This window comes from Bos taurus, chromosome 10, assembly GCF_002263795.3.
Source record: "Bos taurus isolate L1 Dominette 01449 registration number 42190680 breed Hereford chromosome 10, ARS-UCD2.0, whole genome shotgun sequence".
NCBI lineage: Eukaryota > Metazoa > Chordata > Mammalia > Artiodactyla > Bovidae > Bos > Bos taurus.
Window position 1 is genome coordinate 58890179 of NC_037337.1, and position 24623 is coordinate 58914801.

Below are 24623 nucleotides of genomic sequence, written 5' to 3' on the forward strand. Positions count from 1 at the left end.
CTTTTGGTTTGAACTCATTATCTTTCATACATTATAGGTAACATTGTACCAAACTTGAGAGAATTTTTTTAAGATAAAAACTTACAATTTTTATTTCATAACAATGAAACAACATAGGTCCTTAGATAAATCCGGTATAATCAAATGAAAGTTGGTATGTCCTTTATAATATTTGCCATTGGGATTTTTACATGTAACAAACATTGTGAGGGATGGCTTAGGGAATTTAATATATAAATGAGTATACTCTATGTTATGATTCTCCAAATACTATTTAATTGAAAATGCAGCATAACCCTTTATTTACTTAGCATTTAGAAATGAACAGGATAAACTGTAGAAGCAACAAATTCAAGATAATTTTGTGAGAGAGATTAAACTACAGAAATAACAAATGTGAGATGAAGGAGATTACTTTTAAAAAGTGAGGCAGAGATTCTACACTGCATGGTGATTTTTAAGCTAAATATAAGTTAGGAATGTAATGCCATACAGAGTTCAAGAAGAACCATGAATTTGAGAGAGTGGCACTTTCGACCTTAAAATGATCTCATTATAAAATGAAGGGTACACAGATGGTTTATATAAGCATTTCAGTCCATTTGGCTATTTAATGAGCTAATGAGCAGTTTGAAGAGTGTTCTGAGTGTAAGATGTGATTAAAGATTTGGCAAACAAAAACAGTGAGAAAAGAAAAATGAATTATATTTCACACCAAGAGGGACAGTCTATGTGGTTCAGTTTCCCAAGGTAGAAAGTAGAACTGCCTCTCACATGTTCCCCGTGCCTACGGCAGCAGAACTAGACTCACTCTTTTCACTAGTCATTCACTCACTTGGATGGCCATTGTGGTCAGTTCTGGTCAACAGTCATTTATTTTTTCTGTGGATTTAAAAATTATGTACTTAAGTGAGGAACTGGAGGAATGAAGTATAGGGATTCTTTTGTATCTTATAAGCTTTTTTTAATAACGAAAGACTCCAATGGTATGGAAATTATTGATGTAGGGTTTTGTTGAGGGAACCCCAGAGCTATATTCATTTCCTCTCATTTAATCTGTTGTTTACTGCATTTTCTATAGTGATACTGAGTCCAAATCCCATAAAGTAAGATATAGAAAGTCTAAGAAATAGATTTAAAAGATATTGCAATTTTAATTAGAGCTCTGTTATTCACAGAAAGCCAGTTCAAGCCAGTTTATTGAAGGATCAATTTTCTGAGTGTTAGTTCTTCAAATTATTGACTGATTTCTTGAAAGTATGCTTTAGTTGTTCATAAGGTTTCTGACAGTTTTGTTTTGTTGAATCATCAGAGCCTCAGAGTGCTGTGGGAAGCCAGGGTCAGGGTTGATCAGACCCTCAGTACTTGTCTTGCGATTCAGGATCTGCTGTTTCCTTTCTGGTTTCCCTCATTCTTAACAAAAGTTTCCCTGATTCTGCCCCTTACCTCCACTTCTCTATGTCCCTCCATCTCTGTGCTCTTGGAATCAGGAGCCCAAGCTGTATGTACTTTTCTGTTTTTCTACCAGAAGAGGCTCTCCAGGTACAGGGATGTGGGACAGACATAAATTGAACGTTTCTTAAAATGCTGCTTATGTAAGTGTTCGTTGGCTCCAGGATGGGAAGTACATTGCTGGGGGTTTACACGGAAGAATTTTTATCATGTACCCTTTTGTACCTTTGAATTTAAATTGTTGAATGAAATCAATATCTTGTTCGTGCTTTGTGTTCAGTCGCTCAGTTGTGTCTGACTCTCTGACTCCATGGAATAAAGCCCACCAGGCTCCCCTGTCCATGGAATTTCCCAGGCAAGAATACTGGAGTAGGTTGCCATTTCCTCCTTCAGGGGGTCTTCCCAACCCTGGACTGAACTCCCATTTCGTGTGTCTACTGCATTGGCAAGTGGTTCTTTATCACTGCTCCACCTGGGAAGCCCAGTGTCTTGTTCAGTACTGTCCAGTAGAACTTTCTGTGACGATGGAAATGTGTATCTGTTCTGTACAGTATAGTAGTCATCAGCCACATGTGGTTATTGAGCCACATGTGGTTATTGAGTTGAAATACAGCTAGTGTGATTGAGGAACTGAATTTTTAATTTTGTTTAAACAGCCACATGTGGTTAGTGGCTATTGTGTTGACTAGCACAGATCTGCTGAAAAAATGGTTTTCATTTATGAAAAAACATTATAAAAACAATGTTAAGGCTGTTAGGACGAAATAAAATTGGTAATTTAGTTCAGAAATATGCAAAATTTATTAAAACTACCCATATAATAAGAGTGGTTTATCTTTTTAGATTATTAAATAGGATATTGGTGGTCTATAGGTTTGGTAAATCTAGTGAATTAATTACCAAAATTGGCAAAATAATCCTAAGAATGCTAAAATTTTGGCTAATTTTTTAAAAATCACTTAATAAAAATAAAATTCTGAGAAATGCTGAAATTTTAGAATCACTAGAAGATATGTTTACTCACTGAGTATGTTAGAGACTACTCTACAGAGCAAGTCTTTGTGAAATCGGTAAGTGTGGGAAGCTTAGCCTCTTGATTAAAGGTGGATAGGGTCTTCAGCAGTTGGCTTCTGCTGAGTCACCCTCTGCACACATGGTCCCATTCCTTCAGCGTCAGCTGCAGCAGCCCTCGGGCAGTCACAGAAGGCGTGGGGCGTTGGGCATGTTGGCTGAAAGAGAAGCAGGCACTTCAGGAAGTTTTGGTATTAGGAGGAATATGTTGCTGTGATGAAACCTTCAGCGGTTTCCACAGCAGAGCAGAAATACCACTTCTGATTGTAGGCATCCCTAATGGTCCTGTCATCAACCAGGAGCAAAGTTATTTGTGTGATTCCTTTCCCAAGCCTCAGCTCATCAAACATGTACTTGTAAGGAGAAAAATCCTAAGATTATGTGTAGTAAATGGTTGATGTGAATTTTAATCCTTGGATCTCTCTTCATGGATATATTCCTTCTGAGTAAGAATGAAATAATTATCAGTACTTTTAATCTGTGTTTAGAAAAAAAAAATTTTCATTTTTTACTTGAAATAAACCCCTATAAGGATAGGAATCTCTATAGTAGAGAATGCATCTGCTTGTATAAATAGGTTTTATTTTTCAAAATTTTGGGTTTTTTTGAGTTTACAGTTAGAACTTCCAAGTTATATAACTGACATACAAATAATGAATTTAATGAATTTTTATTTTCAAATTGCTTTTAAATGTATAATACATAAATTTTGCCTGTTTTGTGTTGTGTTTTATCTGATATCACATTTTACTCAGTTTAATTCTTAATGTTGTGCTTGTAAATTCATTTTTACCATCTTTAAGTGATGGAGCGTCCATTTCAATTTGAAGATTTTCTTTTTTTTTTTTTATAATTCCATTTCATGCGTGTGTTTTGCATTTGTGACGATGTGGTGTTGTTTAAGTCTATAGAAGAACATGTGAAGCAGGTCAAACAAAACTGCGTAGCAGAAGATTGCCACATCAAGGTAGTATTCCATGCTCTCAAATTTAGCTCATTCTTTAAAGTTCAAGGAGCTAACCCCTCATCTCTGATACTAACCATGATCTGCCCAGCTGGCTAACTAGTCAGAGTGCTCACTGCTCCCACAACCTCAGTGGCACAGGGTAGGAGATGCTCCACTGTGTCAGGCTTGAGCTCTCTTGCAGTTGGTTCTTCTCCTTGTTGCTTCCTGTCCCGTCTTCACTTCTGTCCCTTTTCAAAATCTATTCTAAAGCGTGATTGTTTTATGCTTCCTCCTCCTTGCTTCTGCCTCTTGTTTCCTTCCTGTCACCTTTGACTCTAAGCATAACACTTTCCTCTCATCCATCTCCTTCATTCCTTTATAACTGTTCTTCTCTCCAACTTCTTACTCCTATCTCATCACCCTTATTTAAAAATATATCATTTCTTACATGACTCCATCGTCTTTCTGTGTCTTTTTCTCTCACATTCTTGCTGCTATGTCTTTGTGCACTTTGGGAAGAGACAAGAGACACATTTTCCATTATAAACACTAATGAAAATTATGTTAGCTAATCTTTTGTGACAGTTACTCAATATCCTGTAATCAAATGGAAATTTTGTAATTGGGGTGATTACAGGGCATCAGAGAATCAAAGCTAGTTCCACATTTAATTACCAACACACTAAAATTACTGGTACCTTCTTTCTTGCTGCTGCTACATTTTCTTCTTGTCCTTTTAAGTTTTGTGGGACATATGTATATCTTTATAAAGCTGTGCTGTGACAACTAAAACTGCTGACATGTGTCTTGTAGGTTGAAGCAGATCTGGGCTATCCAGGTGGAAAGGCAAAAATCATTCATAAAGAGTCAGATATGATCATGGCATTTTCCATTAATAAGGTAAATGCTTCAGTTATTATGAAGAATGTAGTACTTTGATTTAGTGAAATTGCTCAGTTATTGACTCTGCCTTTGCTTTATAGGCGAACTGTAATGAAATTGTTTTGGCTTCAACACATGATGTACAAGAACTTGATATTACTTCTCTACTGGCCTGTCAATCATACATATGGATTGGAGAAGAATATGACAGAGAATCCAAAAGGTTTGCTTATCTTATATAGTCAATTTATTTTATTTAACACCAAAAACATTTTGCATGGGGTATAGTAGTCAATTTTAAATATAGCTTTCTTCAAAGAGTCTATTAAATGGTTATGCTTGTGATTTGAATTGTCTCGAAAACTATTTGTGTCTCTCTCCCTTCATTTGGGAAGGAGACAAACATAATTGGTTTAGCTGCCAATAAAGGCTCTCCTTTACTTCAGTATACAAAGTACTCCTACTTCTTCCATTAGACCCTGAGCTACTCCTAGGGTTTGAGTCAGAATAATCCTCAAAGCCTAATGCTAATTACTGACATTTAACTCCAAAGAAATGTCAGAAATTTACACAGTGATAAATAAATTTACCTGATTTGCATAATTACTGTAAAAAGCAGAATACACAAATATATTAAGTAGACTGAGTCATATTTACTAATTTTCAGTGTTTCTTCTTGCATATCTCCTTATAAGCATACCTTTTTTTTTTTTTTAAGATAAAAATGTAGACAGCCTTACTTTTCAGTAAAACTCTGGACACTGCACCAAGAGTGCAGGAACACTTTCCTATTTTGGGGTGTCTCCTCCACGTTTGCCCTCCCTCTTCTTTTCTCCAGACTCTTGGAAATTTTATGTACTGGGAATGGTGCCAGGATAGCCTCTTCCACTGTTCTGGTTCTCGCTTGTTAGTATAGAATATAACTAAGTTGCAGTCATACTTCAGGGTAGATGGAACTGTGTTATATAACAATTAAAAATTAACATTTTAATGTGATAACTAATACCTCACTCTAGGAAAACTTTTAACTCTGATTTCTTCAAAATGTATGAATTTTATAAATGGGTATCTGTACTTGAAGAGAACATACAATCTTTTTCTATACAGGATAAAAAGCCAATCTGTGTTAAATACTTCAAAACAAACATTTGCTCTAATTTGTACAACAACAAAATTCCCCCAAACATTTAACTTACATTTTGCCTAAATGCAAAAAGTTAACCAGTACTAAAACTGGCGATGATTGGGACTTGTACCTAAGTTTTCCTCATGGATATTTATTCATTTTATTTTTTTAAAATAAAGACTGTCCTTTGGGTAGATAAAAAGGTCTGTAATTGGAATTTGTGTTGAAAAATGGAACTTTGACAGTAACACACGAATGTTTTCCACAGTTCAGATGATATTGATTATCGTGGTTCCACTACAACTCTTTATCAACCCACTGCAGCCTCCTATTCAGCAAGTCAGGTGCATCCGTCTTCCTCTCTGCCATGGCTGGGCAGTGGACAGACTAGCACTGGAGCTGGTGTGGTATGTCATTTACTATTAGGTATGGTTTCTGCATATGGACTCGCTCGAAAATAGGTGTAAGTCACTTTGACAGAAGAACGGTGGGCTGCAGAGCTGAGCCCTGGCCAGCAGTAGTAACCACAGTGACGCTCGCTAGCGTGCTGTGAATATGTGACAGGTGCATGCTTGTTTTTTTCTCGTAACAACCTAGGTGATTTTCATTTTATAAATGAGCAAACTGAGAGGCACATGGTGGTAAACAGAGAAGGAAAGAATTCTTGTCTACTCTGTGTTTGAAAAGTGCACCAATGACATTATTGTTAATCATGGTAGTTAAGGGGTCCCATTCTCATGTTCTGCTCTGAAGACTCTGGAGATAGTTCTGATTGTCCTCAGGGACGGGCACTTGGAGGAGAGTTCCCTTTATCCCTAGATGAAGCCGCTCGGTGTCCTCACAGTCCACACAGACCAGGGCCAAGCCATCAAGTGACTGTGCTTCCCCAGCCTGTTCAGACAAGTGTCACGTATTTAGGGGGTCAGAAAATCCACAACAGGGTTTATTTAAGTAATAATCCAGTGTGAGAGAATAAATGTTATTAGAATTATAGAATTAGACGTGGCCTGAAGCATATCCTTCCTATCTCTTGTGTGATGCCACAATATAAATTCATTTTCATCTTCTTTTAAAGCTTATGAAAAGAAATCTCCATAATGTTAAAAGAATGACGTCACACCCAGTCCATCAGTACTGTAAGTGTTTTATTCATTGTCAAAGAACTGTGAGTGGCCGCTGTCATTTTGAAGCTGGCTTATAGAATTGGAAATATTGGAACCCTTTCCTAAGCATTATATCTTAAGTTTTTGCTTTTCCTCTTGTGTCTCAGATCTTACGGGTGCTCAGGATGGCAGTGTACGAATGTTTGAGTGGACACGACCTCAGCAGCTTATCTGTTTCCGCCAAGCCGGCAATGCAAGAGTCACCAGATTATATTTTAATTCACAGGGAAACAAGGTTAGTTCTAGGGGGTTACTACTAAATTCATCTGAAAATATTTGTGAATAAATGGCTAGTAAAGCTACATCTAAAAACAAATTCAGTCACTATAGATCTAAGCTTAGCAGGCAGTTTGGAATGGAAACAGTGAGAGATTTATTTTTGGGGGGGGGGCTCCAAAATCACTTCAGATGTTGGCAGCAGCCATTAAAGTAAAAGACACTTGCTCCTTGGAAGAAAAGCTGTGACCAACCTACACACCATATTAAAAAGCAGAGACATCACTTTGCTGACAAAGGTCTGTCTAGTCAAAGCTATGGTTTTTCCAGTAGTCATATATAGATGTGAGAGTTGGACTATAAAAAAAGCTGAATGCCGAAGAATTGATGCTTTTAAACTGTGGTGTTGGAGAAGACTCTTGAGTGTCTTTTGGACTGCAAAGAGATCCAGCCAGTCCAGCCTAAAGGAAATGAGTCCTGAATATTCATTGGAAGGACTGATGCTGAAACTCCAATACTTTGGCCACCTGATGCTAAGAATTGACTCATTTGAAAAGACCCTGATCCTGGGAAAGACTGAAGGTAGGAGAAGGGGATGACAGAGGATAAGATGGATGGCATCACCGACTCGATAGACATGAGCTTGAGCAAGGTCTGGAAGTTGGTAATGGACAGGGAAGCCTGGCGTGCTGTAGTCCATGGAGTCACAAAGGGTTGGATACAAATGAGCGACTGAACTGAGGCAGTTTGGTGTCTGTTTATATAGCCCTTTGGCTCTCAATAAGAGCATAAATCCACAGAATTTTGTGTGGATCAATTAATCATCCACTTACAGATACACTAAATATTCTGTGATTGTAAAGAATTCTGTTTCTGTTGCATGTGTTGATGGTACCCCTGTGTGAAGTCAGGCACCTGAGAGAAACCAGTTTTTTTTTTTCCCCTAAATTATACTGTAGAAATTTGGAGTAAAGCAGTGAAATAGGCATGGAAAAGCCTTTAAAAGGTGGCAGGATATTTTCAGTACTTGGGGTTTCCTGAGACCAACCTAGATAGCATATTAAAAAGCAGAGACATTACTTTGCCAACAAAGGTCCGTCTAGTCAAGGCTGTGGTTTTTCTAGTGGTCATGTATGGATGTGAGAGTTGGACTGTGAAGAAGGCTGAGCGCTAAAGAATTGATGCTTTTGAACTGTGGTGTTGGAGAAGACTCTTGAGAGTCCCTTGGACTGCAAGGAGATCCAGTCAGTCCATTCTGAAGGAGATCAGCCCTGGGATTTCTTTGGAAGGAATGATGCTAAAGATGAAACTCCAGTACTTTGGCCACCTCATGCAGAGAGTTCACTCATTGGAAAAGACCCTGATGCTGGGAGGGATTGGGGGCAGGAGGAGAAGGGGACGACAGAGGATGAGATGGCTGGATGGCATCATCTACTCAATGGACATGAGTTTGGGTCAACTCCGGGAGTTGATGATGGACAGGCCTGGCGTGCTGCGATTCATAGGGTCACAAAGAGTCGGACACAACTAGCGACTGAACTGAGAACTACAGCAGCAGGAATGTACGTGCAGGCAGGATGTTGGTAAAGTAGGACTGAGTGACTCTCCTTTTGATAAGTGATTTTACCTTTGACATGGCTACTCAGAAGCTGTATTTAATATTTACACTATTCTTACAGTGTGGTGTTGCGGATGGAGAGGGTTTTCTGAGTATCTGGCAAGTAAACCAAACTGCATCAAATCCTAAACCTTACGTTGTAAGTATCACTCAGTATTCCCGGGGTACATGCAGAGGCTGCCTTGTTTGTGAAGTGTTTGTTTCAGACAGCAGATCCTACTGGTAGATCTTTTGGGAAAGGGACCGCTCTGCAGGAACCACAGCCCAGCCACCCATTGCCCTCATTCTAGGTCAAAATAACCAAAGACTTTGGTCATCCTTCAAGCTGTGAAAACCATTGTATTTGAAAATTTTTAGGGACCTTCCCTGTGTGTAGTACTATTTAAGACACATTTCTATTATACTTTTATCCATTTTGAAATCTCTAACTTCTTAATGATAGAATTTTATAGTGATTCATTTTAGGTACTATAATAAGAACCAGACAGTTCCATGCATGCCAGTTTGCTCCAGAATATTACTTACTAGATTTTAAAAGTGACTTCATCCATTAATCCAAATCCCGTTTCAGTCATTTGATGATGCAGATGAGCATGTCTGGAGATGTTTCTCTTAAATTAATACATTATAGACTGTGTCATAAAGTCTTTATGGAAGTGGAAGTGACCTTCAATCTACCCTCTGGCCTTTGTCATTTCTGTAATATACCAAAATAATTTCAAACAGAAAAATGTCTATTTTATTTTAAATACCCTGCTCCTCCTCCTGACTCCTCACCTCCAAGTTTCTGTTCTTCCACACCTGACACAAAAAGGAGAGTCATGTCTGTCTCAGTAAGTGGTTTGCTACTTACTGGAACATCCTGGAACAGCTCTGGAACATCCTCAGGCAGTCTTGGGCAACCTTAAACCTGTGGATTATTTTGCAGGACTACTTTTGACTTTGTTTTTTATTATTGCTCTTTACCTGGAGTGAAGGCAGGGCCCACAGAGGTGGTAAGGAAGCTAGGTATCTATATTAAGGTTACAGTTTGACTTGAGTCCTTCAGGTCTAAGACTAGATGGGCATGTAGGAGTTGTTCCTCTTTGGGTGGTGGCTGTTTGTTATGATTTAATATTATTAAAGCTTATTAAATGTATTTGAGATAAGCACTAAAATTGCCTGGACCCTTAATATAATTAAATTTCTTGCTTAAATTCATGTACTTGTTTTATCCCTTTGTTACATAATCTAAAAAAGTCACCTTTAATTCCATGTTTTTACCAACTTCTTTAAGTTTGATATTAGCCAAATAATGTGCAGATGACAGCAAATCCTATCATTTACTCTTTATTCTGGATTTTAAAAACTGTCTACAGCTTTTGCATGTAGTAAATGATTAGCAGAGCTGTGTGTGTGTGTGTGTGTGTGTGTGTGCTGTACCACATCTTACTGGGTTCTGAGATAACAGCAGCTGCACTTCGTTCCCACAGAGCTGGCAGTGCCACAGTAAAGCCACAAGTGACTTTGCATTTGTTACCTCTTCAAGTCTAGTTGCCACATCTGGACACTCCAATGATAATAGGTGGGTTGACAAAGATGCAAACCAGAAATAAGCCTATTTTAGGCAGAAAGGCACTCTTGCTAGAAAGTATGCTATGCTAAGTCACTTCAGTCGTTTCCGACTCTGTGCGACCCCATAGACGGCAGCCCACCAGGCTCCCCCGTCCCTGGGATTCTCCAGGCAAGAACACTGGAGTGGGCTGCCATGTCCTTCTCCAATGCATGAAAGTGAGAAGTGAAAGTGAAGTTGCTCAGTCATGTCCGACTCTTAGCGACCCCATGGATTGCAGCCTAACAGGCTCCTCCGTCCATGGCATTTTCCAAGCAAGAGGTACTGGAGTGGGGTGCCGTTACCTTCTCCAGAAAGTATGGATTTCTATATTTAGTCAGGTTTTACAACCTCAGAAATACAAAAACTGTTACAAATTCTTTTAAGCAGTTTTCCTTATCAGAAAGAGGCAAAAATTACTCCCAATGTAATCTACTAATAAGTATGTGGAATTTTTTTTTAACCGGTGTTAAATACTGGTAGATTTTTGAGACTCTAGCACAGAGTCGGACACGACTGAAGCGACTTAGCAGCATTCTCAACGTTTTCTTTGCCTTCGATTGTTTTCATTGACAGCATGTGCCCATGAATGATACCTCTCATTTCCCTGTGGTGTTGATGCCCAGGGATAGAGAAGCATCTCTTCTACTCAGGAAATAATGTCTCATTTTCCCTGGAGTAATAATGGAAAAGAGAGAGGGCCAGGAGATGAGATGGGGACGAGTCAGGTGGGACCCATGTGAGACACAGAACACTGTAGTTTGAAAAGGATAGACTCTTAGAAGTGATATATCCTCAGTCCTAACCTCTACTACCCTCGTCCTAGTTGAGAATCACTGCTTTATAAATGTAAGTGAACCAAAAAACCGTAAGACTCAATAAGTAAAAATATTTGATGTAAATCCCAGTGATGATTTAGAACAACTTGTCTATGATGTATTTTTATTAGAAATGTATGCCTCTGGGACACATTGATAACACCTGGAAACAGCCTCATTCATGGTGAGTCAACTCTTCGATTTTCATTATGCTGTGAAAGAGTGCTTTCCTGGTTTTAACTAGTAAATTCAGTGTGTACAGTTTGTTCATGGGTTAAAAATGGAGAAATGTATAGAATGAATAAAATTCTAAAAGTTAATTGGAATGCTGGCTGGCTTGCTGAGGTAAATATGTATGGTCTCAGACATCCAGCTAGGCTCGAGTAATCTTTGTGTTGTATTCCCTTCAGAATATATGGTATGGGGAGTGGTGCTACTATCAAGTCTTCCCAGTTGGTGCTAGTGGTAAAGGACCCACCTGCCAGTGCAGCAGTCACAGGAGACAAGAGTGCGATGCCTGGGTTGGGAAGGTCCCCTGAAGGAGGTCATGGCAATCCACTCCAGTATTCTTGCCTGTGGGATCCCACGGACAGAGGAGCCTGTGGGCTTCAGTCCATATGGTTCCAGAGTCAAGGCTGCTGAAGGAGTTAGTGGCAAAGTATTTATTGAGCTCAGCAGAAATGAGATCATATTTTAAAGAATTAAACCTAACCATAAAATGAAAGTCAACCTTATGATGAATTAGAAATATGAACAATGCCAATTGAACATTATTCCTTTTGTGACAGCGTTTCCAGATTGCCATCCTAAAGATCAGTTTTCCACACGATACCACCAAAAATGCTCAAAGCTCTAGTAAGTTTTGAGTTAAACAAAGCTAGGTGGACTTAAAGATTTCTTTTATGATGAAGAGGTATTATTTGAGAGATGTAATTTTCAATTTTGATTGAAAAAATTGTTTTGGTGAATAATTATTAACATCTTTTAAATTAATATTAAGGCTTTAATCATATTAGAATGCAGAGAGTCCCAGGAAGGATAGCTTCTTAATTTGTAGCTGGCAGTTTTCACACTAGTGTAGTTTTAATTACTTCATTAGGAAGAATAGTTGATTTACAGTGTTTTTGAAGTATAGTTGATTTACAATGTTAATTTCTGCTATATAACAAAGAGATTCAGTTGTACATACATTCTTTTCCATTATGGTTTATCACAGGATATTAAATATGGTTTTCTGTCTCTAGACAGTTTTTGATAAGGCTTTATGTATAGACAGGGACTGTGAAAGGGTAAATACTTGTTGTCATTGGTGGGTGTTAGTAAAGACATCGAGTATCACTGAGAAGCTTGTTCTCCTCTGCATTTTGGCTTCTGCATTCTTAGGAGACAGTATAGCTTAGTTAGGGCTTAAATTTCCTGTGTATATGTGTGTTTTCATACTAAGGTTATGAATAAGAAGTTTTTTTTCTGTCAGCGCTTGCAATCTTTTTACTTTGATCATGATTATAGAAATTTAGAAGGGAAACTGTGACAGTAATTTCTGTATTACTGAAATGTGTATTTAAAAATTACCAGCAGTACCAAAGTAGACATGGTTTGGGAAAGGCTCTTGATGTTTCTCTCCAGGTTTCACATGCCACGATCATGGTGCCACGGTGCTTCAGTATGCACCAAAACAGCAACTCCTCATATCTGGAGGCAGGAAAGGATATATCTGCATTTTTGACATCAGGCAGAGACAGCTCATGCACACATTCCAGGCGCATGACTCTGCTATTAAGGCACTGGCTCTCGACCCCTGTGAGGAATATTTTACTACAGGTTCAGCAGAAGGTAACATCAAGGTGAGTCATTATATGAGAGATGTGCAAATGTGCTATTATGTTTATCTTCTGTCAAGGCTGATTGGGAAGGGGAACCAAAGCAAAAAACTAACCACCCTCTTTGTGCGAACACCGTCTGTCTCTTGCTTCCTTCCTTCCTTCTTTCCGTGTGGTTCTTGTTAGGACCTAGAAAACCAGATGAACTCAGTATACTCTCAGGTCATAAAAAGCTTTAAAGAACTCTATGTGTTTAATTAACGCATGGAGTTTCTGGGGACCTCCTCCCCTCTCCCCACCTCTGTCTCCAGTCCCTGACTCTATTTTGCACAGTTGGGGTTTCCAGATAAGTGAGGCAGTACTGTTCTTTTATACTGCCCCAGGGCCAAAGCTTAGTATGTGAGGAATGTACTTAATTGAACTAGAGATGGGGTTATATATGGTTAATATGAAACAAGAGGATGTGAAAAAAAGGAATTTGAAAGAAGGTACAGGGAACTGTAAAGATAGTAAATGGCCCTGTGAGTGGTGTTATTTCTAATTAAATAAGCTGTTGGGAAAGAGGTAGTTAAGGGGAAGGTTGGGCTTTAAAGAGGTCATTTGGGCTGGGAGAACACAAGTGAAGGCCTTGTTTTTGAAAGTTTCTCATCTCTTTCTTAAAAGACTTACAGTTTTTGTTTTCACGGTTTCCTCTAAACTAGGTTTGGAGATTGACAGGCCATGGCCTAATTCATTCATTTAAAAATGAACACGCTAAACAGTCCATATTCAGGAACCTGGGGGCTGGAGTCATGCAGATCAACATCACCCAGGGCAACCGGATCTTCTCCTGTGGGGCAGACGGGACATTGAAAACCAGGGTTTTGCCCAGTGCTTTTAACATCCCTCATAGAATTCTTGACATTCTGTAGGCTTAAAGGTTGGGGCTTTATTTTTATAAACACTTCAGTTAAAAACACCCTGCAGAAATTGTTAGGCATTTCTGCTTTCCAAGCAGTTGTTTACCCACTGAAAACAATACAGAGAATCTCTGTGTAGAATCTGATCAAAGGTGAGTGTTAGGCCGCGTTGTGCCTATGTGGGCTGGTAGAATGACTGTGCATGTAACCTTTATCATGCTGACAATATTTAAATAAAGCAAAACCTAGTATTGTATGAAGGGTAGCTATTCTTTACAGCATTTAGCAAACCTGACTCAGAAAACAATCAAGGTTAGAAGTTAGCCTGTAACTAAGTTATAATAATGAGAAGGACGTTTATACCAAATCTAGGAAGAAAATGTTGCTGTTTCAGGTTTTTCTTCCTATTCTTACCACGATTGTAGCATGCCTGCAGTCTCCTTTGTTGAATGAAGAACAGTCATAAGGAGTTAGAAGCTCCAGGTCACCAGAAACACTCTAAGCTTTGGAGCCCCGTGCAGTGACTTGTTCTCTGCTGTGAGAGGTGGTTCCCATTCTTTTCCTGCTGAATATTTTTCCTGTTAGTGTTTATACTGAGCTAGTACTGTAATTTGCAAATGAGTGCAAATTTAAATGCAATGTTTTCCTCACAGTTTGCACATTCACATTTTTTGGACTGCTAGTTTTTCTATTTAAATATTTGCCTTCATGTTAGGAATGTAATAGTTGGACATGACATTTTTGTAGTTAACCAAACCATACCAAGTTAATATTTCTTTTTTTAGTCCAGTTTAGTACTTTTTCTTTTCACTATTTAAGGTTAAACACTCACAACATTTGAAGGCTATGTTGAAACTACACCAGTAGAACATTTCATATTATAATTAAAATGAATGTTAGGCTTTTTGTGGCCAATTAATAGTTGATGAGATTGGTGATATTATTTATTATCACAGCCTATTGTATAAACTATGCAGAGTTAAATATTATTTGCTTGAAAAATATTAGCCAATGTTGTCATATTTTGATGTACTTCTTGGTTATGACCAAAAATATGTTCTTGAAATATTGAAACCAGTGTCTGTGTGTTTAAATGTTTACCAGCAAATTGTCTCATCATGTTAATGAGAATGTTTAATGCCTGTGCAGTAAATAGTAAAATATAATGGCATCAAAGCACCTTTCTCTGAGGGCAGTGTGGTATTTAGGCTGTGAAATACATATGTAAAAGAAAAATAAATGTTATTTGTTAGAGTTTTATCTCAGTTTGGTGTGGCATTCTTTGATAATAACAGTTGAGATCATTTTAACTTTAATAAAACTTAACTATTGGAAAATTCTTAAGATATTGGGCAGTTCATTCATTTACAAATATTTATGAGTGCCTTCTATATGAGAAGCCATTTTAGGAAACGGGATACAGAGGTGACCAGACAGAAGGCACGCAATGTTGGGATTCAGTAGGGTAAGAACTAACATTACTTTATCTTCTTGTTGATCGAAGTTAGAGTGCATTTTGGTGTCCACACTGGTGAAGGAGCTAAGCTGGGGATGGTGCTCATGTGGACTGGTGAAGAAAAGGGAGGATGCCTAAATACTTAGGAACACAAATGCGACAAAAATGATAAGCATACACATACACTTACTGGGGCTTTCCCCAGTGGCTAAGCAGGTAAAGAATCTGCCTGCAACGCAGGAGACAAGTGTGTGATCCATGGGTCAGGAAGATCCCCTGGAGGAGGAAATGGCAACCTGCTCCAGTATTCTTGCCTGGAAAATCCTAGGGACAAAGGAGTTTGGCAGGCGGCAGTTCATGGGGTCACAAAAGAGCCGGACATGACTGAGCATGCACATACACTTACCTCAGTTCTGCATACAGTAACTTCTATGTGTTGCATTCTCTCCATCACTGTATGTATTATACTAAAATAGTACCTGGTGATTTGATCAGTCTAAGATAATAGAATTTTTCAAAATTGTAGATGATTTACAATACTGTTAGGTATGTAACAAAGTGATTCAGTTATATATATTTTTCCAGTTCTTTTCCATTATATTGAATGCAGTTCTCTGTGCTATACAGTAAATCCTTGTTTATCTATTTTATATATAGTGGTGTGTATCTGTTAATCCCATACTCCTGATTTATCCCCCATACCACCTTTCCCCTTTGGTAACCAAGTTTGTTTTCTATGTCTGTAAGTCTGTTTCTGTTTTGTAAATAAGTTCATTTGTATTTTTTTTTATAGATTCCACATATAAATGATATCATTTGTCTTTCTCTGAAGGTTTACTTAGTATGAAAATCTGGAGGTCTACGGGCTTCCCTGGTGGCTCAGAGGTTAAAGCGTCTGCCTGCAATGCAGGAGACCTGGGTTTGATCCCTGGGTCAGGAAGATCCCCTGGAGAAGGAAATGGCAACCCACTCCAGTACTCTTGCCTGGAGAATCCCATGGATGGAGGAGTCTGGTGGGCTACAGTCCATGGGGTCGCAGAGTCGGACATGACTAAGCGACTTCACTTTCACTTTCATCCATATTACTGCAAATGAACTCTGGGAGCTGGTGATGGACAGGGGGGCCTGGCATGCTGCACTTCATGGGGTTGCAGAGTCGGACATGACTGAGTGACTGAACTGAACTGATCCATATTACTGCAAATGGCAGCATTTCATTCTTTTTAATAGCTGCATAGTATTCCATTATATATATATATATATATATATATATACACACACACACACACACACACACACATATCTTCTTTATCCATTCAGCTGTTGTAAACAGTGCTGCTATGAACACTGGGTGCATGTATTTTCAAATTAGAGTTTTCATCTTTTCTGGATATATGCCCAGGAGTGGGATTGCAGGATCATATATGCTAAATCTAGTTTTAGTTTGTTTTTGAGGAACCTCCATACTGTTTTCCATAATGGCTGCTGGAATTTACATTCCAGCCCAACAGTGTAGGAGGGTTCCCGTTTCTCCACAGCCTCTCCAGCGCTTATTGTTTGTTGATTTTTGATGATGGCCATTCTGATGTTCATGAAGTGATACTACTCCTGGGCATATATCCAGAGAAGACTATAACTCAAAAAGGTACATACATACCAGTGTACATTACAGCACTGTTTCACAACAGCCAGAACTTGGAGGCAACCTAAATGTTCATCAAAAGATGGCTAAAGAAGATGTGGTGTGTGTTATATATATATTACACACACACACATGTACACACAACAGAATATTATGCAGCCATAAGCAAAAAAAAACCAAAATGCATTTGCAGCAACATGGATGGACCGAGAGATTGTTACACTGAATGAAATCAGAGAAAGATAAATAGCATATGATATTGTTTTCATGAGGAATCTAAAAAAGGATACAAGTGAACTTATTTAACACAACAGAAGTAGAGTTACAGATATAGTAAACCAACTTATGGTTACCAGGGGGGTAAGGGAAGGTAGGGATAAGTTGGAAGATTGGGACTGACATATACACAATACTATATATAAAATATCAGAGAAGACAATGGCACCCCACTCCAATACTCTTGCCTAGAAAATCGCATGGACAGAGGAGCCTGGTGGGCTGCAGTCCATGGGGTCGCTAAGAGTCGGACACGACGGGGTGACTTCACTTTCACTTGCATGCATTGGAGAAAGAAATGGCAGCCCACTCCAGTGTTCTTGCCTGGAGAATCCCAGGGACAGGGGAGCCTGGTGGGCTGCCGTCTGTGGGGTTGCATAGAGTTGGATACGACTGAAGCGACTTAGCAGCATATATAAAACATAAGGACCAACTGTATAGTACAGAGAACTCTACTCAATACTCTAATGGCCTATATGGGAAAAGAATCTAAAAAAGTGAATGTATTTTACTTGTTCTGAAATCTATTTTGTCTGAAATTAACATAGCTATTTTAGTTTTCTTTTGATTCATGTTAGCATAGTTTACCTTTTTCCATTTCTTTACTTTTAATCTGTGTCTTTAAAGTAGGTGTTGGGTCTTGGGTTTTGTTGCGGTTTTTTTTTTTTAATCCTGACTGTCTTTTACTGGTATATTTAGATCATTTACATTTAAAGTGATTATTGATAAGAACATGGTAAATATTAATACAGCTATAACTGTTTTCTCTTTGTTGCACTTTAAAAAAATCTTTTCTGCCTTCTCTGGTGTTAGTTGAGCATTTAATATGATTCAACTTTATCTTCTCTTATTAAATCTATTATACTTCTGTAAAAGGAGTGTAAGTGGCTGCTCTAAAATTTTTCTTATACATTTGCCACAGACTTAAGTTACTTTCAGGTAACATTATACTGCTTCATAGATAGTGCAGGTATACTATACTGTTCCCAGTTCCTCTCTGCCGCTTCTGTAACGTTGCTGTCATTCACTTCCATTTTCCATCATCTTAGTACATTGTCTCTGTTATTACCTTTAACAGTTACATATGGAAATCAGTTGTGAGTAAAAAAAATATGATCTTACCTACATTTATTTCTTCTATTTCTTTTCCATTCTTTATGCAGATATCAGTTTCTGATCCATATAATTTTCTATCTCTTGAAGAACTTTAACCATTTCTTGCAAGGCAGACCTGTTAGTGAGATTTCCACAGTTTTTGCTGGTCTGAAAGACAAAAAAATCCAGTGTAATTCTTTTCCTTGTTTCTTTCTTTTTTTTTTTTTTCTTTTTTCTCTGTACCACGTGGCTGGTGGGATTTTAGTTCCGTGGCCAGGGATTGAACTCAGGCCATAGCAGTGAAAACATCAATGCTAAAACCCCCAAAACAAACCCATGAGGCATTGTTTCTATTGTTAGTGATAAATAGATTTCAGAATCCCTGTTTTATAGGTAAGACAGTTGAGACTCAAACTCTGCAATGTAAGAATTCAAATGAGTTTCACTCCTCAGTTCAAACCCACACAGCCCTACACTGTTTTGTAAATATTGCCCTCAGTTCAGTTCAGTTGCTCAGTCATGTCCGACTCCTTGTGACCCCATGAATCGCAGCACGCCAGGCCTCCCTGTCCATCACCAACTCCCGGAGCTTACTCAAATTTGTGTCCATCAAGTCGGTGATGCCATCCAGCCATCTCATCCTCTGTCGTCCCCTTCTTCTCCTGCCCCCAATCCCTCCCAGCATCAGAGTCTTTTCCAATGACTCAGCTCTTCACATGAGGTGGCCAAAGTATTGGAGTTTCAGCTTTAGCATTAGTCCTTCCAATGAACACCCAGGACTGATCTCCTTTAGATTCATGGACCTAACATTCCAGGTTCCTATGCAGTAGTGCTCTTTACAGCATCGGACCTTGCTTCTATCACCAGTCACATCCACAGCTGGGTATTGTTTTTGCTTTGGCTCCATCCCTTCATTCTTTCTGAAGTTATTTCTCCACTGATCTCCAGTAGCATATTGGGCACCTACCGACCTGGGGAGTTCCTCTTTCAGTATCCTATCATTTTGCCTTTTCATACTGTTCATGGGGTTCTCAAGGCAAAAATACTGAAATGGTTTGCCATTCCTTTCTCCAGTGGACCACATTCTGTCAGACCTCTCCACCATGACCCGCCCGTCTTGGGTAGCCCCACATGGCATAGCTTAGTTTCACTGAGTTAGAGAAGGCTGTGGTCTGTGTGATCAGATTGACTAGTTTTCTGTGATGATGGTTTCAGTGTGTCTGCCCTCTGATGCCCTCTCGCAACACCTGGGTTTCTCTACAGATATTTAAATACTTCTCACAGATTCCCATGGACTCTCTGAGAAACATATGGTAGGCATATTACTGATACTAGATATGTCTTTGGACTTCATGGTGGATTCTTCAACTTAAGCTACACACACACACCCACACACACACCCCCCCCCCCCAAGTTAAGGGAGTTAAGAGTATGCAGGCTAACACAAAGAGCAAGAGGAAATAAGCTTGTGAGAGACTCTTATCCAGTCCCTAAAGGAAAACTGCCTCAGGCTACCTGTATAGGACAGGATGTGTTGTATGTCTGTCAGTCACGCAGTTGTGTCCAGCTCTTTTTGACCCCATGAACTGCAGCACACTAGGCTTCCATGTCCAGCCCCTTTGATGAGGCCAGGGATCTGATTAGTCTGGTGGTCTGGCATGTAAAGCACTGGGGGAAGTCACAGAGAGAACAAGACTGAGAAGTTTGCCTCGGGCATATTCCACTCAAATTCAAACCTAGGAATCTAGCTTTGGCTAAGGCTCTGTTTGACCCAGGAACCTGAGGTGGGCAGGAATCGTGCTGTAACCTTGTGGACACTACCTGTAAGTATAATGGCACCACACTTGCTTAGGGCACCCGTAAGTCACAAGGCTTAGGGAGTTGTGAACGATAACCACTGTTCTTAGGACCTGTCCTGTGGCAGGTATTGCAGAGATATATTCCAAACACCTTGGACTTTCAGGTGGCCAACCTCACAGGTATATTTTCCAACACACACTGGAAGGAACAACAAAAATCACATAATACCACACTTAGGGCAAAAAGACTCAAGATCCCTGATTCCTGAAGGAATACCAATCAAAGGGACAAGGAGACATCAAATCCACCAGGCAAGTTAGGTGTCGTCACAAGGCTACAGGCACTAAATGCGGGAGAGGGGCTGGAGCAAAGGGAGCCCCCGACACTGTCGGTGTGAAGGACTGGCAACTCCCAGAAAAATGGACAGTCTTCGAATGCCTGCCAAAAAGTTCTCAAGAGAGACTAAGCCTAGGCGCTGACATTCCCAGCCCTGGGCGTAAACCCCTAGAAACCTATCATTCAGAAAGAGACGTGCACATCCACGAGCACTGCAGTAATATTCACAGGAACCAAGACAGAGAAACAGCAAAATCCCCACCGATACGTTAGAGCTTCAACAAGATGTGCCGCCTATAAGGGACGGACTATTACTTGGCCAGAGAAAACCCCACTGAGAGATGGGGATGTTATTCCCCTGGAAGCCACAGGGATGGAAATTGAAGGATCCTATGCTCCAGAGACTCAGCCAGACAGAGGAAGACCACAGGGCCCATGATGTCCCCCTCTGGACTGAAGAAAAATAAACGAAGGATCAAATTTATACCCCAAAGAGAGACCCTGAGAAAGTTCTATCTCGTACCAAGGGAACCAGAAAAAAAAAAAAAAAGACAAATCCAGAAGTGAAGGGGGTAGGGATGAATTAGGGGGTCCAGGCTAGCAGAAATAGAGGACTCGGTATCCATCATAGATAATCCACCAGAATTACCAGCTTTTACTTTCTTCTTTCTTTTGTTTTTCACATACACACAGAAGTTTCTACCTCTGACCCGACCACAGAAATGGCAGTCTCTAAAGGTAATCCACAGAGGTAGTCTCTTTGCTTCCTCATATACACTGAAAACTGGGTCAGACATAGATAATCCACAAGGACCTTATGCTCAGCAGGGGGCATGACCTTCTGCAAGAAGCTCTGTGACAAAAAAAACCCAGAAACATAGATACAGCCTATAGTTATCATCATACCTGTATCAGAGGTCTGTACACTGACAACAAGCACAGAACAACCAATCGACTATACAACATGGGCATGATGTCAAAGGAAAAGAAAGAAAAGCAATTCCAACTGTATCCCCTTGAACCTACTTTATTTGACGTTTCTCCTATACCAGGAGTCTACTCAAGCTTGTGTCCCAGGTTGGGACAGGGTGAGGTCGAGACAGCCTGGCAGGGTGCCCTTCCTGAGACCCCTTTTCAACCTCTAGTGCCTGCTCGGCTCTGTCTGGGACCGGAGTCTGGAGTGAAATCAAGGCCTGGAGGATCTTGGGAGCAATTGTCAACTGACCTCCACCCTCTCCTGGTGCTAAGGTTCCCAGCTCAAGCTTCCTTCCTGAGAGTGCAGCTTCCTAGGCACTTTGGTGTCTAGATCTGGGCGCTCTGGACCTGTTGGGATTAGTTAAAATGCGGGAGAGTATAGCTTTAAGGAGAGGAAGCTGTGGGACTCAAGCCCCTAGGTGTTTGCTCAGACACATTGCACTGGAAGGTGCAGCCCAGGAACCTGACATTCCCTAAGGCTCCGGTTGCACTAGGAACCCAAGGTGGATGTGGAAAAATGCTGCCCACTTGTGGACATGTCCTGTCAGTACAACCGGACAGCCAGGGCTTCGGGGCACCTAGAGTCCACAGGGCATGGGAAGCTGTTAACCATAATGGCTGCCCTTAGGACTTGTCCCGGGACGGGTATTGCAGAAGTAAATTTTGGCCAAGATGGAACTTCAGGAAGTCAGTTGCTACAGCTATATTATCTTCACACCTTTGAAGGAAAAATCAAAACCAGAAAACCTAAACCTCAATAAGAAACCAAAATGCTTCTGCATTCCTAATGACTGCAGGCATGTCCATTAGAAGGATGACAAGAAATCAAATCCCACTGGTCTAGTTATCATTCTCACAGGGCTACAAACAGTAACTGGGAGACTGCCTGGAGGAAAGGAACCCTGCTACCTACCCCTGGGAATATACACGGTCGGTGCCCAGAAGAAAGGACAGCCTCCAAATACCTGCCCAAACACTGTCAAGGGAGGTCAGTCAAGGAGCTGACATTTCTACACCTTGCTCTAGATTCCGAAAAATCTATCATTCAAGAAAACACAGGGACCCCAACATGCACTGCACTTGTAATCACAAAAGCCTGTCTATTCCTTCTGTAGCTATTTCTCCACTCTTCTCCAGTAGCATATTGGGCACCTACCAAACCGGGGAGCTCATCTTTCAGTGTCATATCTTCTTGCCTTTTTGTGCCATTCATGGGGTTCTCATGGCAAGAATGCTGAAGTAGTTTGCCATTCCCTTCTCCAGTGGACCACATTTTGTCTAAACTCTCCATCATGACCCATATGTCTTGGTTGGCCCTACACAGCATGATCATAGTTTCATTGAGTTAGACAAGGTTGTGATCCATGTGATCAGTTAAGTGTATATGTGTATATGTTTGGTCCATATGTGTATATGTTTGGTGGCTCAGAGGTTAAAGCGCCTGCCTGGAATGCAGGAGACCCGGGTTCGATCCCTGGGTCGGGAAGATCCCCTGGAGAAGGAAATGGCACCCCACTCCAGTACTCTTGCCTGGATAATCCCATGGAGGGAGGAGGCTAGTAGGCTACAGTCCGTGGGATCACAAAGAGTCGGACACGACTGAGCGATTTCACTTCACTTCACTTACACATACAGACCAATTAGGTGTATGTGTGTACTCATATGGCTGATTCAGTTTCTCTACAGAAGAAGCAAACATTGTAAAGCAACTATACTCCATTAAAAACTAATAAAAAACAAAAAGTAAAATAAAATAAAGCCCCTCAAACTCATAGACAGAGAACTGGTTGGTGGTTGTAAGGGGAGGTTGTTGGTAGTAGGGGAAAAAGAAGAAAGTGATTATAAGGAACAAACTTTCAGTTATAGATTAAGTCTTGAGTATTTAAGTTACAGCATGCTGAGTATAGATAATATAGATGAAAATACTGTATTGCTGATTTGTAAGCTGATAAGAGACTAGGTCTTGGAAGTTCTCATCACAGATTTCTTTTTTAGCTATGTCAGATGTTGGATATTAAGTAAACTTACTGTGATCATTTCACATTATATATATACATAAAATATGTATAAAATCACTGTTGCATGGATTAAAATTAACGTGATATTACATGTCCATAAAACTGGAGAAAAAATCCAACCAACAAATTGATTGCCTGCTCCCCCTAAACATGAAATGAAGTCTCAAATATGAAAATGGTCAATTTGTCAACTGCACATCCATATAGAAGAAATGCGAAGGGAATATAAAGGAGTCAGTCCGTCAAGCCAAAAGAAAATGGTACTACACGGAGGTCTGGACCTTCACAAAAGACTTAAGAACACAGGTAAGTATGTCGGGAAATTAAAGACTTTGACTTCACTATTTACCTCTGTTTAAAAGACAATCAGATTCCCTGAAGCAAAAATAATACAAACATTTCTGGTTTTATAACATATGTACTGGTGAAATACATGACACCAATGTCAAAGAGGCCAGGAGAGGAGAATGAAAGTATGTTGTCAAATACTGCATATAAAATGGTATATTGCTGAGGGAGACTGTGATAAAGATACACAGTTAAATAAAGTGAAAGAACACAGAAGGGACTTATAACTGCTAACCTAGAAAGAACATAAGGTGAAATTACATAAAAGTTTTCACTCCTCCAAAAGATAGCAGCACACGGGAAAAAAGGGTTCAAAGGACACATGAGACAACAGAAGGACAGTAGATGTGAACAAAACACATTGATCATTACATTAGATATAGGTGGTGTAAACTTGAGGGGCCGAAAGGCAGACAGTTTCTTGCTGCAAGTCATGAAGTCTTTGTTGCAACGACATGACTCTGTTGTAGCACAAGTGCAGCCACAGCCATAAAGGAATGGATGTGGCTATGTTCCAATAAAATAGTATTTTCAAAAACAGGCCATCTACCAGGCCATAGTTTATTAGTCTCTTAAGTACCTCAATTCAGAAGTAAATATGGGGCAGAAGTAAGTAAATACACGACAGAAGTAAATATGGGGAAATAGCATGATCTATACATGCTGTCTACAAAAAAGATTTCAGTACGATACCCACAGATTAGAAGTAAAAGAATAGAAACACATAGATATACCATACTAATGTTGCAGAGAAGAACCAATTCTGACTCCATGTTGGGACTGTTTCTTTGACTTGTTTTGGTTGCTGTTGTTATAATCATACATAAAGCCCTGCCTCAGTAAACCGACCCCTCAGCCTGAATGTTGGATTAATGTGCCTTTGTTCAGTTCACAGGCAGATAATTTGACCCCCTACCTGTTAATGGCTGCAGGAAAGAAAGATTATTGGTGCTGTGTCTGCTCAAAACTGTTTGACGCTTTGTCACCTGGTGGATTATAGTGCACCAGGCTCCTCTGTCTGCGGAATTTTCCAGGCAAGAATACTGGAGCGGGTACTCATCCCTTTGTCCAGGGG

At 39.8% G+C, this 24623-nt stretch overlaps 1 protein-coding gene and 1 long non-coding RNA gene across 10 annotated transcripts in view; one reads left to right on the forward strand and one right to left on the reverse strand.

The window, feature by feature from the left end:
* DMXL2 (Dmx like 2) overlaps window positions 1–14862 on the forward strand; it is a 166861-nt gene extending 151999 nt beyond the window's left edge. For 3 of the 7 annotated variants that reach the window (XM_024998035.2, XM_024998038.2, XM_059890858.1), the window contains 11 exons: window positions 3428–3490; window positions 4283–4369; window positions 4453–4574; window positions 5746–5884; window positions 6553–6613; window positions 6748–6875; window positions 8536–8613; window positions 9947–10038; window positions 11015–11067; window positions 12510–12727; window positions 13405–14862. In XM_024998035.2, coding sequence (XP_024853803.1) covers window positions 3428–3490; window positions 4283–4369; window positions 4453–4574; window positions 5746–5884; window positions 6553–6613; window positions 6748–6875; window positions 8536–8613; window positions 9947–10038; window positions 11015–11067; window positions 12510–12727; window positions 13405–13614 — 1251 coding nt within the window. In that variant the 3' untranslated portion in view covers window positions 13615–14862. Of the gene's footprint in view, window positions 1–3427; window positions 3491–4282; window positions 4370–4452; window positions 4575–5745; window positions 5885–6552; window positions 6614–6747; window positions 6876–8535; window positions 8614–9946; window positions 10039–11014; window positions 11068–11671; window positions 11739–12509; window positions 12728–13404 lie in introns of those variants that run through there. The other 4 variants (XM_059890859.1, XM_024998036.2, XM_059890857.1 and 1 more) reach the window with 3 other exon arrangements.
* LOC112448481 (uncharacterized) lies at window positions 1849–24623 on the reverse strand. Of its 3 annotated transcripts, none has more exons than XR_009496214.1 (7): window positions 19587–24623; window positions 18099–18239; window positions 14017–14164; window positions 13373–13532; window positions 11362–12892; window positions 9000–9171; window positions 1849–2681 (listed from the first exon to the last, which is right to left on the reverse strand). It is a non-coding gene; the product is annotated as an uncharacterized lncRNA (long non-coding RNA). The 3 variants fall into 3 exon arrangements; XR_009496213.1 differs by having other exon boundaries at window positions 1850–2681; window positions 18103–18239; window positions 21234–24620; XR_003036857.2 differs by having other exon boundaries at window positions 1850–2681; window positions 21234–24618.